The following is a 15,115-nucleotide window of genomic DNA, read 5'->3' as shown; positions in this document are numbered from 1 at the left end:
TGAAATCATCATGCAATTTTCTCCTTTACTTTTTTTTTTTTTTGGGGGTGCTGGGGATCGAACCCAGGGCCTTGTGCTTACAAGGCAAGCATTCTACCGACTGAGCTATCTCCCCAGCCCCTCTCCTTTACTTTTATAAATGTGATGAATTACATTGGTTTTCAGGATTTGAACCAACCTTGCATTCCTAGAATAATCATATCTCAATAAAGTGAATTTTATTTTGATTTTTGTGGTACTGGGGATTGAACTCAGGGGTGCCTTACCACTAAGCTACTTCCCTAACCCTTTTTATTTTGAAAACAGAGTCTTGCTAAGACTGGTGTCAAACTTGTGATCTTCCTGCCTCAGCCTCTCTTGTGACTGGAATTATGGGTGCATGCCACCTGCCCAGCTGGATTTTAAAATTTTGAAGGAAAGAGAGAGAAAGAGGGAGGAAGGTGGGGGAACCTTTCAGTTAAAAGAGATATAAAAATATAATCAACCACCATGTGTTGACTTTATTTGGATCCTATATTTTTTAAGAGCTAAAGAAATATCTTAACGAGCAATTGGAAGTTTGAATAATGGTGGGATATTTGATGGCAGCAAGGAATGAGTATTGATTTTTTTAGATGTAATACTAATGATATTGTAGAAACTTAAAACATTTTTTAAAATTGTCAATGGATCTTTATTTTTTAAAATTTATTCCTATGCAATGCTGAGAATCGAACCCAGTGCCTCACATGTACCAAGCAGTGCTGTCACTGAGCCACGACCCCAGCCCCTTGTAGTTATTTTTTTAATTGTAAAGTTTTAGAGGCATATACTGAAATAGTAATGAATGAAATGATCTGTTAAAGACAAGACTCTGGTGGTCCCCCTCCCTCTTGGGTCAAAGCCAGAGGCGTGTACCGCCTCCTGGGTCCTCACCCCCGTGCTCCTTCTGGGTGGCCCGCGTGAGGTTGCTGCCATAGGTCAGACTCTGTGCTTCTGAGTGGTCTTGGCACGTGCTCTTCCCTGGAGATGCTCCCTGCCCCTCCCCTCCTGGCCAGGCCAGTCCTGGCCATGCATTGTCCTGCTGGCACATGGCAGAGGCAACATCTCCAGCAACGAGACAGGACACAAGGACCCGGCCTTGCTCCCACCTCCACTTCCCCGGGCTTGGCCTGGACCATCACCCCACCTGTGCCCCGAGGGACTCACCTCAGCTGACTTCCTGCCTGTGTCCAGCTGGCCCTCCAGGGCATGGCATCCAGGGTGGCTTTTCCCAGGGTGGGTTTGTACCAGTGTCCACTTTATGCTCTGAATACAGCCCTGGCTGCTCTGCCACGCAACTTATTTTTAAAATGGACATGTTGCTTTCTCTTCCTCTCTCCCGGCTCCTCCCTGATCTCTCCCCAAGGGAAACAGGTTTGCCTTTCTTCCCATCCTGGGCAGTTATCTGTCCCTGAGAACACACCCACCATAGGAACGAAGCCATCCAGACTTTGGGGATGGCACCCGAAGATCTCAGAAATGACTTTCTCCCAATCAACAAGTGAACCACACTCCAACAGAGAACACGTGGAACACAGCCTTCCAGCCACTCTTGAAAAGCTGATGGGCAGAATCACAGCCTCTGGGACAGGAGGCCCTGTGTTTCTCCTCTGCTAGCAAAGCAATAAACATTCTTTTCCCTTTTTCTCAAAAACTGTGTCCTCTTTATTGGATTGGCATCAGGGACAAGGACGGAGCTTTCAGCAACTGGTTCTGACTTCTGTGACCACTTGTCTGAGTTGCCAAAGGACGAGCTCAATGGAGTTCATATAATCAAATCTCCCAGCAAGCTACAGACCTGCATGTAGCCTGGGCACATGATCACAGAGAGACCTCTCCTGTCTTCTGCCTCTGTCCCCCGCCACCCAACGCTCTCTCTGCACCTGCTGGTCATGGAGGGGTCTGAATGTGTAGAGACCTCAAGATGTCACCCTGCAGTCATCTTGAGGTTGGCACCAGAAGTCACTGTATGACTGCCCACGCCTGGGCAGTAGCCCCAGAAACAGAGAATGGCCTCCAGGATGACCTCAGGTTGCCAGTTCCCACCGGGAGGAACACAGAGTCCAGTCGTGGGGTTCTTGGAAGAACTGCAGCGGGGAGTTTAATGAGTGACCTGTGGGTTGTTTTCCAAATCCCTGATGGTGCAGAAGAGCCTCTGCGATCAGGTGGCACCAGGAGGCTGGGCGGCTGGATGGGACCTTGGCCAATGACAGTTTGAAATGGAAAAACAGAAGTGGAAAACACCCTGGGCTCTGGCTGCAGCAGCTTCCTGGGCCGTGCCTCCTGCCAGGTGACCATCCCTGTGGGTGGGAGAGGGTTGGGGGTTGGGAGGTGGAAGAGGGACTGGGTCAGCGCCTGGGTCGGGCCTAGTCTGACGCGAGCTGGCAGCTTGACTTTGGACAAGTCACCCCCTTTTCACGAGCCTGTTTCATGGCCCTGGATGGAAAAGGAGGAGAATGTGGGAGAAAGGGCTGGACTGATGGACCCTGGCCTTTAACTCCTCAGGTCCTTCCCTTCATCCTGCCCAGTTCTCCCTGGCCTCCTTCCCCTCTTTCCCTGGAGAGCCGAGGCAGGGAAATCCAAAGGTTACAGCCTTGGGCTCCGCAGTCAGAGGGGCCTGACTGAGACCTTCTATTCTCCTTGGCTGTGTGAGCTCAGACAAGATGCCCACCTCCTCTGAGTCCCCATTCCCTCATCTGTGAATGGGGACACCATGTCTTGCCTTTGGGGGTTTTGGAAGGGTAAAATAAACTTGAGTTCATAAGACACTGAGCAGGGCTCAACAAACATTAGTTTTACAAACATGAAGGGCTGGGTCCAGCCAGCAGGAGCCACGGGTAAGAGAATGGGCTCTTCCCTCAGCCGGCCTTCACCCCCACGCCTGCCTCCTCTTGGGCTGCAAGTTTCCTGACTGCGTAAAAAAGTTAACAGCGCAGCAGACAGCAGGGCACAGATTAGGACTAGTGGCCCCTAGGGTTGCACAGAGGTCCGAGGGAGGTCCTCAAGGGCAGGCTCTAAGCAAACAGGGTTTAGAGGGGCTGAGAAGCCCCTCCCCAACAGCCTCCCTCCCCCACCCAGCCTGGACTTCTGCCAGGGTCAGAGAACAGGGGTGGGCCTGCTTTTGTAAAGCTTGGCGAACGACTTTCATGGTCAAAAGAAGATCAATGATAATAATAGATACACGTAGAAAAGAGGAAGAATAAAATCTCACGACACAGGAAAATACTTAAATCGTGAGTGTCCACAAATAAAGTCCTGTGAGAACACACAACACCCATTTGCGTGTGTGGCTGCTTCTGTGTCCCAAAGCACAGTAAATAGTTGCAACAGAGATGGGCTATCCCGAACGACCTGTTTACCATCTGGCCTTGAGCAGAAGGAGCGTGCAGGCGCCCGGCTCAAAGGAAGCCAGCTTTGAAAGCGGAAGGGCCCTGGGGAGGACTCTGCGGGGCTCCTGGGCGCGAGTCTAGAGTCCCAGTCTAACCATTAACCAGTCACCTTTCGGTCAAGTGACTGGGGCTTGTCCCCTCCCGAGCCTGCTCTCTCCATCTAATATGCACACGGAGTGGGAAATAGCTCAGCTTCCCTCACTGCCAGGGGAGAGGTGATGAGGGAGGCGGCTGTGTCATGCTGAGCAGGGCAGGGCGGACGCTCCCCTCCCAAACCGCGTGCAAGAGACCGGCTCTGAGTGGGTGTCAGCAGCAGCTGGCAGTGGGGGGCTTCTAGGCAGGGGCTGCTGCCAGCCCTGGAGGAAGAGCAAGGGCAGGGGAGTGGGGAGGAGCAGCAGCCCTGGACGTCTGGGCTCCGCTTCCTGCCGTCTTCCCTGCCCCAGAGCGCTGGAGACACCCAGAATATGCCTCCGTCCAACCTGCCTTCCCAGCCTGCCTTCGGATGCCGCCTCTCCCCGCCCTGTCCCTCCTTGCTCAGCGGCTGCTCCTCTTCCTCAGGGTCCTGACGCCTGCTGTTCCCTGGGTCAGGAACTTCCTTCCTGTGTGCAGGGTTTGCTCCTTCACCCTCATTGGGTCTCTGTGCAAATGCCATCTGCTGGGGAGGTCTGCCCCCACCAGCCTGTCAAAAACTGCCCCTAACATCTACCCACCTTCCCAACTTGTCTTTCCTCCCTGGGAACCCCCGCTGCCTCTGCCACCAGAGGTCAAGGGCACCAGGATCAGATGGTCACTGCCAGGCACATAAGCAGGAGCCAGTGAATCCTGTGAACAAGTAAATGAACAAATTTAATCAGTTCCTTAAACTAATTTTGAAAATTGATTTATATGTGGAATTTTTTGTTGTTTTGCTTTTTTTTTTTGTACTGGGGATTGAACCCAGAGGTGCTCAACCACTGAGCCATATCCCCAGACATTTTTTATACTTTATTTAGAAACAGGGTCTTGATGAATTGCTTAGGGCCTCGATAATCTGTTGAGGCTGGCTTTGAACTTGCGATCCAATGGAGAACGAATGGTTCAGGGGCCAGGGTGGGGAGGAATCAGGGAGAAGCAAGTCAAAGTGATACCTCCGTTTACTGGTGACGAGTTCTGCTCCCTCTAATGTTGAAGTCTGGACACTAGAGAAGCACGTCAAGGCAAGCATATTGAGCAGGTTTTATTTAAAAGTAGCAGTAATACAGACTTCTCCTGGGAGGGAGAAGGGAGGCCATGGCTGATGTTCTAGAGTCCCAAGAAGTGACCCTACATCTTATAGATTAAGGTCTCTTGTTCTCCAGTTCTCTCCCCCCCTTGTCTCTCCTTTCTTCCTATGTGACTAGGCCTGGTTGTGCAGGTGAGATGCATAAAGTGAGAAGCGGATGGGGCAGGGGGAGGGCCAAAGTGATTCAGCCAGGCAAGGGCCCAGGGGGCATTAATCAGCAGCTCCCGGCCTGTAGTCCTTGATAAGGGCAGGTAAATTTGATAATCAATGGGCTCCGGAGATCCTTAACATTCCATTCTCCCAGGGGCAGTCTCCAACTTCCAGAGGCAGATGGCTTTTGTGACCTTCATTTCCTCGATTTGACCTGATCCCCTATTTTTACACTGCCTGCCTGTCCCCAATTCTGGCTTAAAAAGGATACCAGGCTGCCCGTGTCCCAGATGAATGAGGCCAGGATTGCTGTGCCACAGGGTTGGAGTTAGGAACAGTATTAAGGATTTCTGATAAGACAGTAGATGTGAGGTGCTCTTGCTACCAAAAGAAAAGAGTATGTAAGGAATATGTTGATTCACTCGACTATTTCAATTTGTCTCAGGTTCTTCATCCCAGAGTCAACCTGCCTTGTTCTGCTGACTGCCCTGGGGCCACTAAAGTCTTACATTGCCACCAGGACAGTGACTGGGATGGTTGTCTGGATTGAATAGGTACAGGTTTTCTTTTTCCGTCATTATTCCCTAAACAATACAGTATAACAGCTATTTACAAATCATTTGCTTGTATTAGGTTTACAGGTGATCCAGAGAGGATCCAAAGCATATAGAAAGATGTGCATAATTATATGCAAATATTTTACCATGGATTTTGGAATCCACCAGGGTCTTGGAACAATCTCCTGAGGATACTGGGAGGAAAATTATATTTTAAAAAATCACGTTGTACACTTAAGATACAGTTTTCTAAATAATTTTCTGTTGCTATGATGTGTTGTCATTAACTTCCCCACAGCCCTAAGGAAAAGGGGGGCCTTACTGCAATATTCATATTTCACAAGAGATTGAGACCAGAGAGGTGGCAGAGGCTACCCTACTGTAAGGAGCTGGTCCTGGACTCTGTCTCCAGTGCTCCATCCAAATGGGAAGGAGGGTGTCTCCTGCCCAGCCAAAGCCCCTCCTATCAAAGTAAAATAACTGGACAAAGAAACCAAGTGGGATAGAAACATTTGCTTTTATATCACACACACTGGGTTCAGGATGACAGTGTCAGGTGTGGCTGGGGACAGCCCCCTCCAGGGTCCCAGTGCAGGGAGTCCTGCCCAGCTCCCCCAGGGCTTCGCTCTCTAAGGGCAGCTCACTGTCGTGGGGTCAAGGCTGTTCACAGCGCCGTGTTTACTCAAAGTCTCTCTGACGCACGGGCGGGAGAAGAGGACGTTCCGCTTGTCACAGCCGGTGTCACCGGCAACGGCCACCGTGTCCGCCCCAGTTCGGTGAGTAGGTGGGGTGGGCCGGGCTCCTCCCCGCTCCTCGGGGGTCACACCGGCCGCAGAGCCGAAGCCGACGACCTTCTGCCCTTCAGTAGGGGTAGGGTGACACGGCGATGAGCAGGACGAAGACGCTCTGGTGGCGCGGCGCCGCGGCGCGCACGGTGAGCCGGTAGAGGCCGGCGCGGGTGAGCGCGCGGCGGGTGTAGACCGCGCCGTGTCCGGAGCGCAGCGCGCGCAGTGCGAACGGGCTGCGCGGGTCTGGCTCCAGCACGCTGAGCTCCGTGCGGTTGGCGGGGACGCCGGCCTCGGAGAAGGCGGCCAGGCGCGCCACGTCGTGGTGGGCGCGCACGCCCAGGGGCAGTGGCAGCAGCCGGTACTGCAGCGTGGAGGGGCCGCCGGCGCTGCAGTCCTGCGAGCAGCGGCGGAAGCAAGTCCTGCGGGCCGCACAGACAGACAGACCGACCCCGGGTTGCCCTCTGAGCGACCGAACTTCACCCCCTGCCCCTGTAGTTCTGCCCAAGCGCTGCTCTTCTCCCTGCGCTCCAAATACCTTCCCTAGAAGTGTCCCTGTTGGCCCATTTTAGAGATCAACAAACGAAGGCCCAAAGGAGCCAGAGCCATGCCCTTTTGCCTCAGAGCTAGACCTTCCCCACCAAGCCCCAAGGCAGCCATAAAACTCAGTGTGTTCTGGTCCCTGGGAGCAGAAGTGCCCTGGAGTGGAGCCTCACGGTGCGTTTGCAGCTCAGGTGTGGGGGCTCAGAGACACTGTGCCAACCTTGCGGGGGCATCACTTCCGCCGCCAGCCTCCAGTTCCCCATTTGTAAGGTCCAGGGCAAGTCACCCACCCCAGGAAACCTTCCTGGCTGCCTCAGCCCCTGACCCCAAGGTCCTCATGTCTGTGACTCTTCATTGAGCATATGTGGTCTTGAAGTGGCGTAAAGGAAATGTGCATGTGTCATGTGTCTGCATCCTGGGGGCTGGGCTGTGCCTCTGGCTCATGTCTGCATTTGTGGGTCTGGAGCTTTGTGTGTGTTTGGTGAATCCCCGCTTCCCACCTCCAGCCTCTCTGCCCTGAGTGTCATGCGTGGAGTGCAGGAGACACAGCATCAAGGTGAGATTGCGCCCTGAGGGGCTGCAGGGTTGCACCATCTGCCCCGGGAGTTCTGACTGGGTAGCTTCCGCTGGCCCAGGAGACTTCCCTGGAGGAGGCAGTCCAGCCACACAGGAGCCGGTGTGGAAGCCACACAGCTCCTAGCAGATAACACGCCCCTGTCCCTTACACCCTGGACAGCCCAGCCCTTACCCTGGGCTGGAGCCCTGCCGGTAGGTGGCGGGACAGGGCGTGTCCACACACTGGTAGCTGCCACGGGTGTTGAAGCACATCTGGCCAGGCCCACACTCGATGCCACCTTCCTCACACTCGTTGATGTCTGGGTGGGGGAGTGCCGGGGGGATGAGCAGGTGGAGCAAGGGCAGGCGGAAGGCCAGGCCAGAGAAGTGGCAAGTGGGACGGCTGGAGAGCAGCCCATCCACAGACAGCCCAGCGCCTCCCATTCCCCAGGGGCCAGGACTCCCCAGGACATGATGGGGGCCCTCAGGAACATTCTGGAGAGCCTGGGGGAGAGGCTGTGCTGGCTGGCACCCTCCCGCCCAGGGTGCCGTGACCCACGGGCAGCGCCCGATCCTTGACTCCCTCAGCGGATGCCCCACCTTCCAGAGGAGCTCCTGCTTGGGCACCTCAGGATGGGGGGCTGGGGCTGGAGGACCCCTGCCTGTAGCAGCTCTGTCCCACTCTTCAGGTTTCACCCCAGCCATCCAAGGGGGTACTATGTGAGCCCCAGTTCACCAGGAGGGTGAGGCTCAGAGAGGTGAAGAGAGGTGCCCAGGGACACAGAGCAGAGCTGAGATGGGCCCTGCAGGCTGCTTTCTCAAGGCTCCTGGGTGAAGCGTGGGGGCCCGGGGTGTGCCCCTGAGCCTTCTGAGCTCGCCGCCTGCCCCACCCACGCGGCACGGGGCTGAGAGGGCTCACCCTGACAGTTCTTGCCACTGGGCAGGAGGCGGTAGCCAGCTGGGCAGAGGCAGCGGTAGCTGCCCTCTGTGTTGCGGCAGGCATGCTGGCACAGGGTCCTCACCCGACACTCGTCCAGGTCTGACCAGGCATGGGGGCAGGACGGGGAACAGGGCAGAGGGGAGCTGAGTCAGAGGCCCAGGTCACCACACGCCCGCCTGCCGGCTCTGGGGCAGGTCAGGAAAGGTCCCTGCTGAGGTACCCGCTCCCCACTCCACCCCGCCCAGCCGGCTTTAGGGGTGGGAGGCATCTCTACCTGCTGAGAGTGGGGATTCCATCCTGTCTCCACCAAGGGGACAGGCAGGGTGCCCTGGGAAGCTGCCTCTGCCTTGCCCTCTCTGCTGCCCAGTGCCAACCTGAGGTCCAGGGGCTGTCCTCACCCACCCTCTGTGCCCATCAGACCCTCCTCAGGTCCTCACGTTTGCCTGGAATGTTCCCTCCCTCCCTGGCTGCTTTGCCCTGGGTACCAAAAGGCTTCTCCACCGGCTTCCTGAGAACAGGGCTTAGGAGGCCCCTCGGGACATCCCGCGGTCAGCAGCCCCCGCCTCCCGACAGCCCCCCACCCAGCAGCACTGCCCTGAGACTCCGCTCCTGGCCTTGGGAAGCAGCCCTCTGCCCCGGTCACGCATCCTGCTTGCCCGTGAGTCCTGGGTATCTACACAGGTGGTGCCCCATGACCAGCCCAGGAGCCAAGGTAACAGGGGCATGTCCTTTTGGGGCGCTTGGGGCCCAGCCTCACCTGTGCAGATGCCGTTCTGCCTGATGAAGCCAGGCGGGCACCAAGCCCGGTCCACGCTGCTCAGGGCTCCTGGCCCCGGGTGGAGGGAGGCCCAGGTATGGTAGGAGCGGCCAGGGAGAGACGCCCGGGGCCGCAGCCAGGGCACAGAGGGGCCCAGGCTGAGGGTGGTCACGTTGTGCTCACTTTGCTCCAGCTGGGTGCAGCCCCTGCCATCGCGGAGGAGGGCGTGGCCTGGTGGGCACAGGCAGCGGAAGCCGCCCTGCAGGTTGTGGCACTGGTGGGTGCAGGGCCTGGGCAGCTGCAGGCACTCGTTGACGTCTGGGGACGGAGGCCAGGCTGGGCGTGGAGTGCGGCTCGGGCTCGCCGCCCCACCCTGCTCCTCCAAGCCACCCTCCACGAGCGCCGCCCTCCAACTCTGGGTCTGAGGCCCGAGCCCCACCCTCGCCAGCTCCTGCAGCACTCGGCGTCCAGCCTGCCCAGCCCCACAGCTCTTGGTGTCCCATCAGTCCATTCAACCTGCCCAGCCTCTCAGGCCCACCCTCTGCCAGGGCCAGGTGGGGCCAAGCACAGATCCAGGAGCTGGCGGGTGCAGTCGGCCGCACGAAACTCGCCAGCACCATGCCACGAACCCCACCGTGCCCACCAGGGCCCAGAGCAGGTGGGTGTCCTCATACCGAGGCAGGGCAGGCCGGGGCCCTGGGTCCGGTACCCGCGGGGGCAGCTGCAGCGGTGCCCGCCTGGGGTGTTCTCACAGAGCTGGCTGTGGTGGCATCTGTCCAACTGCTCCAGACACTCGTCCACATCTGGGCGGGGCAGGGGTGGTCAGGGTGGCCAGAGCCCCGCCCCCAGGGATCACCATCCCCCTCTACATCTGGTGTCCCCGTCCCCTCTCCAGTGTGGACAGGCTAAGTGCTGCACTTGGCCCACCCTCCCAAGGACCCCGATTTGGAGGCCAGCAGGTTGCGGGTCTGGAGAAAGGAAGGCCTTAAAGGTGGGCTTCGGGCGCTGTGGGCGCTGCTACGCTCCGGTCCCTATCTGGCCTGTTTCCGCATCTGTAGGACGGCAGACAAGCACATGAAGAGCTTTGCAGCCTGCCGTGTGGGAAGAGCCGGAAGAACCAGTGAGAGGAGAGGGGAGGGTGGAAGGCAGGCAGCAGGAAGAAGAGCCCCGAGCAGCCCCTGCTCCAGGTACGGAGGGAGAGGCTGCAGCTCAGAGTTCAAGGCCGCCATGTTCCCTCCCCTGGCTGGCCTGTCTCCAACCAGCCAGGTGGACCCGATCATGAAACCACAGAACGCCAGACAGGGAGGATCCTAAAGGTCACCCCTCAGGGGTGGCACCTCGGTTTCAACCCAAAGGCCAGTTGCCGCTGATCCATAGTGGCTGCTGGGGGAGCCGTGTTGAGGAGGACTCAGAGGCTGTCTCCAGGGAGGCCCGGGGCCCATGGGGTATTTGGGAAGGGGCAGCAGAGGTGGTGTGTTGCTCCCGCTCTCAAACAGTTGAGGAACCCAAGGCCCAGAAAGGATGGAACACTTGACAAAGGATATTCCAGCTGCCAGGGCTCAGCTCCCCAGACCCCTTAGGCTTTCTCCCTGGCCTCCTTCTGCCAAGAGTCCCTGGCTCTCTGAAGCCAGCACCCCAGGGACATGCAGCCCACGGTCAGTGCCACCCTGGCAATCTCTGGGTTCTTGGAATCACTGCCAGGGTCCACCCGTGTCCCCGCACCTTCACAGCTGGCTCCATCGGCAGCCACCCGGAAGCCCCGCCCGCAGTCAGGGAGGCAGTGGTAGGACCCAAGCAGGTTCACGCAGCGCTGACCCTCTGGGCAGAGGTGGGCATCCCACGCACACTCATCCACATCTGGGGGCAGACCAGGCAGACAGCTGCATGAACACACGCCCTCCCTGCACCCTGCCTACCCACGTGGGTTTCCTCCCAGGCCCAGGGGCCCTGGCATGAAGGTCCCCAGCCTGCCTGCCACCTCTTTCCATCATCCCCACAATACAGAGCCTACCAAGGGGCCTGAGAGCCCTGGCCTGCAGCTGCTGACACAAGGTTGCAGACAGTGCCATCTCGGGCACCTGGTCGGAAGCCCAGCAGAGACCTGGCAACACCAGATCCCACTGCTGGGAGCAGAAGGTGCAGATCGTGGGTGGGCATCGGGACATTCAGGGCAGACCTGTCGCTCTGCAGCTTTGCTCAGCGGATGGGCCCTGCATAGGGCCTATCAGTGTCAGCCTCTCGGGAGCTCCAATTAATTAGAACTGATATGGGCGGGGAAAGCATCTGAGCCTGTGTCCCGGTGACGGCATGTGTGCCTTTGGGGATCCCCATTGCCCCCTGATGCCCAAGCCCATGTGCTGTCCTCAGAGGGACCTTGTAGGGACAGGACGCTGGAAACCTCAGGTTAGCATCAACCCATTCAGGAGCAGGCCATCCCTGGAGGTGGAAGGCCCTGGCCAGGGGATCCTCTTGCACACCTGGGCCAGGTCTGATTGTGCCTCTTCCAGGGGCCACCCACCTCTGCAGTTTCTGTCATCCCAGGCCAGGGTGAAGCCTGCCGGGCAGGCGCAGGAGAAGCGGCCAGGTGCGTTGAGGCAGGAGTGGGAGCAGGGGCTGGGGCCGTCCAGGCACTCATCCCTGTCTGGGAGGGGGGATCCAGTGGTCTGCACACCCAGGCCCTCCCACCAGCTGGCCCGAACAGACGGCACGTCCCAGACTGAAAGGCCTCCCCTGTCCATGCCAGGGATGGGAGGTCACTCACCCACACAGAACTCTCCCTGGGTGTCCAGCTCAAAACCCTCGGGGCAGCCGACTTCATCCTCCTCTGCAAGACAAAGGGGCAGACCCTAAGGATATGAGGATGCCCATTCCCCAGCTGCCTTGGCCACGCCCCCCTCACAGGTCCCTCCTGGGGATGGTCCAGGCAATGCCCCCTAGCAGGGGATCGGCCCCATCCTGAGCCAGTGAGCTCCTTCCCTGCCTCCTCGCCTAGGCCTGTCCCAGGCTGTGGCATGTGGGACATGCCCTGTCCTGTAAATGGGCCCCAGGAGCCTCCTATGGGGTTGGGCAGTGAGTCAGGCGACCCAGGAGAAATCATCAAAGAAAAGTAGAAAGCAGGGGGTCACATGCAAAACCACTGGAGAGCCCAGCAGCTCTGCAGGAGGGGTGTGCAGGGGTCATGGCTCCCAGGGGGCAGGACCAAAGCGGGGGACAGGCTGGGTTCTGTAGATGGAATGGCCACCAGACTGCTGCCTGAGATGAAGCTGGGGCAGGTTCCCAGTCAGGCCCTCTGGCCACACCCAGAGGCGGGCCAAGCCACGCCCCTGCGCCATGCGAACACAGAGGCTTGGGGAGGCCACAGGGCATGGCGCCCAAGGCCCAGAGCCAGGGGTGCAGGGGGACCTGAGCTGGGGTCTGCTGACTCTTCCCGCCGTCCCTTTGGGCCTCTGATAATGATAGCTCAGGCATCTCCAGCATCCCTGGTGAGACTCTAGAGCACGCTCTCGTGCATCTCTGGGGTTCCAACAGTGGCTCCCATTCCCGGGAGCAGGGCCTGTGATACAGGCACCCTTGGGAAAAGAGGGAAGGGTGTGTGGCTGAACTTGAACGTCAGCCTGAGGGGCTGCAGAGGCAGAGCAGTGGTGAGCAGCTGGGCCCTACCTCTGGCCATGGTCAGGTGACCCAGCCAGGAGCACCTGGCAGGTCTCAGCTGGAGTGGGGGGCAGGGGGGCTCACCAGTCTGCAGGGCTGTGGTCAGCTGGAAGCGCAGGGCCTCGGCCTCTGGGTCAAAGGCTGAGCTGACTGCCGAGGCCCGCAGATGCTGCACCAGCTGGGGCTGGGGGCCCCGCGCCGCATCGTACTGGATGGTGTGGTTGCAGCGCAGGGATGCAGGCAGATGGTCTTGGAGGAAGCGCTGCGTGGAGCCCACAAACAGCCGGCCGGGCCCTGTCTGCACGTAGTGCTCCTGGAAGTCCTGGAGGAGGAGCAGGAGGCCTGGGACCCCACTCCCAGAAGCCTGGGGCTGGGGGATGCTGGGAAGAGCCCGGCCAAGCCTCTCTGCTCTTCCTTCCCAGCAGGGCAGCCTGGGGCAGCTCCTGGCCCTTTGGCGGTCTTGCTTATGGAGTGGGGAGCATGCTCTGTCCCCGAGAAACACAGCAGAACCTCGTTACAGGCTGCTCACCCTACCTAAGCCCAAGGCCAGACCATGATCCAGCCCCTTCTGGTGGGTTGTCAGGAGGGAAACTGGGCCTGGCTGCTTGGGAACGACAGGAATGCGGCCCTCCATTCTCTCTCACCCACCAGTCTGCACGTCCAGGACTTGACCTCACCTGCACCTGAAGATCTGCGTCAGCCAGGCTTTCGGGGACAATGCCATTGACCACCACATCGAGGAGTAGGAGTCCATTGGGATCCAGGCCCTGAGCCACCTGGGTCATTGTGAGCAGCTCCCCTGCAGTGCATCCCCACCCAGCCCAAAGTCAGCTCCGGAGGTCCTGGGTTAGGCCTCTGCCCTCACCTGACCCACCTGGGGGGAGGCCCTGCTCACCTGTAGCAAACTCCACGTGAGACTCTTGTCGGAAGCTGCCACCCGTCAGGGAGTGGCCGTTCAGGGCCTCTCCGCTCTCTCCAGCCAACGCCCAGTATATGGGGGCAATGGTGACCACCAGCACCCGCATCAGAGGCCCTGGACAGGGTGCAGGTTAGGGCTGCTCCACATCCCTCCGACTCCACCCGCCCCCAGGAGAGCTCAGTCCTTTCCCTCCCTGCCCAAGCTCCAGCTATTGAGCCAGAACCTGGGCAACAGCAAGAGCAAACATTTCATGGTCATTGTAAAAATTAACAAAGCAAGTTTATAGAAAGAAATGTATGTAACTTGTTCATGTTCAACTCAGTCCAGCAAACGCACATTAAGGCCTCGAGCCACCACAGAGCCTGGGATGCCACAGAACTGCCATTACATGTTTGCTGGGCTGAGTTGGCACCTCTGGAAGAGCCCAGGAGAGGAAGGATCATTCCAAACCACTGACTTTGAAAAAAGAGCCAAAAAGTTGCACTGGACATGGATTCTCAGGCCTTCACCAGATGCCCAGCCCTCTTGCGGCTGGGTGAAGCCACACACTGGGCCAGGGAAACATCACCCACTCCCAGATTGCTCAGGGTTAGGGAAGGTGGCACTCTGTGATGTCAACAGGAGGAAGCTGGGTCGCTGCGCATGAGTGGACCCTTCTCAGCCTCTGTGCCCGTCTCCATGGCAGAGCCTGGCCCGCTTGGCCTGGGATCATGGTTTTCCCAAGCTCCTGCCCCTGGAAGAAGCAGCCACACCTGGATGCCCCTTGCTTCCTTCACTCTGCTAATGGCCAGCTCTGAGTGACTCTGGCCAAAGTCCCCGCCCCACACGCTCACACAGGACTGGGGCAGGGCAGCTGGAGAGGAGCTGCAGCGAGGACAGACGTGACAGCACCACCCTTCCCCGCTTCGTCCCCAGGGAGGGCAACTGGGAGGCTCCCTCAGGACCAGGTCTGCAGCAGGATGTGCTGTTTTAGGGATCTGCGTGCAGGGGGACATTTCTTGGTTCTCTGGTTTTCTAGCTAATGCGATTCTCGCGTTCCCCGCTTTTGTCCCTGCCGGCCTGCTCCCTGAATCGTTTCCAGCCATCCGTCATTTTCCATCAGCCTTGGACTTGAGAGTGGAAAGCCCCAGGGGGACAGAGGCTTGGGACCCTCCCTGAGCCCCACAGCCCTGTCATCTTCAATATGATCTCTGTGTGGTGGGGGCTGAGAGCCGGAGAGGAAGCTGCTTGCTCGGGGGCTTGGGCTCGGCCTGCGGAGGCAGTCAGATCTCTGGGAATTGGGGCCAGAGTGAGCGAGCCCAGGGCACGGGCTTCCTCCCGGTCCAGGGTGAGCCACGGGGTCCCTGGCAGGCGGGGTGGTGGGCCTAGAGGCAGGTGCCACTGTGGTTCCACTTACCCACATGTGCCGGGATGCGGCTGATGCTGCTCTGGATGGTGGTGACCCTGGAACGCACCTCCTGCTGCACACTGGTGTTGAGAGAAGCCACACCAAATGCCTGACCATTGATCACCCCGACCATGCTGCCCCGGCTTCCCCGGGGGGCCCCTGTGAAGAAGGAAAACAGAAGGAGTGACACTATCCACTCC

General features: G+C 58.6%; 1 protein-coding gene across 1 annotated transcript in view; it reads right to left on the bottom strand.

Moving 5' to 3' along the window:
- Positions 1 to 5,857: 5,857 nt before the first annotated feature.
- Positions 5,858 to 15,115, bottom strand: part of HMCN2 (hemicentin 2) — a 122,271-nt gene continuing 113,013 nt past the window's right edge. The window contains exons 87-98 of the mRNA XM_079111791.1: positions 14,925 to 15,074; positions 13,505 to 13,642; positions 13,287 to 13,408; positions 12,694 to 12,931; positions 11,720 to 11,782; positions 11,477 to 11,599; positions 10,681 to 10,815; positions 9,633 to 9,761; positions 8,959 to 9,276; positions 8,181 to 8,300; positions 7,455 to 7,581; positions 5,858 to 6,585 (exon numbers count right to left, since the gene is read on the bottom strand). Coding sequence (XP_078967917.1) covers positions 6,240 to 6,585; positions 7,455 to 7,581; positions 8,181 to 8,300; positions 8,959 to 9,276; positions 9,633 to 9,761; positions 10,681 to 10,815; positions 11,477 to 11,599; positions 11,720 to 11,782; positions 12,694 to 12,931; positions 13,287 to 13,408; positions 13,505 to 13,642; positions 14,925 to 15,074 — 2,009 coding nt within the window. The 3' untranslated portion in view covers positions 5,858 to 6,239. The remainder of the gene's footprint in view (positions 6,586 to 7,454; positions 7,582 to 8,180; positions 8,301 to 8,958; positions 9,277 to 9,632; positions 9,762 to 10,680; positions 10,816 to 11,476; positions 11,600 to 11,719; positions 11,783 to 12,693; positions 12,932 to 13,286; positions 13,409 to 13,504; positions 13,643 to 14,924; positions 15,075 to 15,115) is intronic.

The sequence above is a fragment of the Sciurus vulgaris genome, assembly GCF_902686455.1.
Source record: "Sciurus vulgaris genome assembly, chromosome: 15".
NCBI lineage: Eukaryota > Metazoa > Chordata > Mammalia > Rodentia > Sciuridae > Sciurus > Sciurus vulgaris.
Note: the sequence above shows the minus strand (reverse complement) of the source record. Positions and strands in the feature narration are given on the sequence as shown.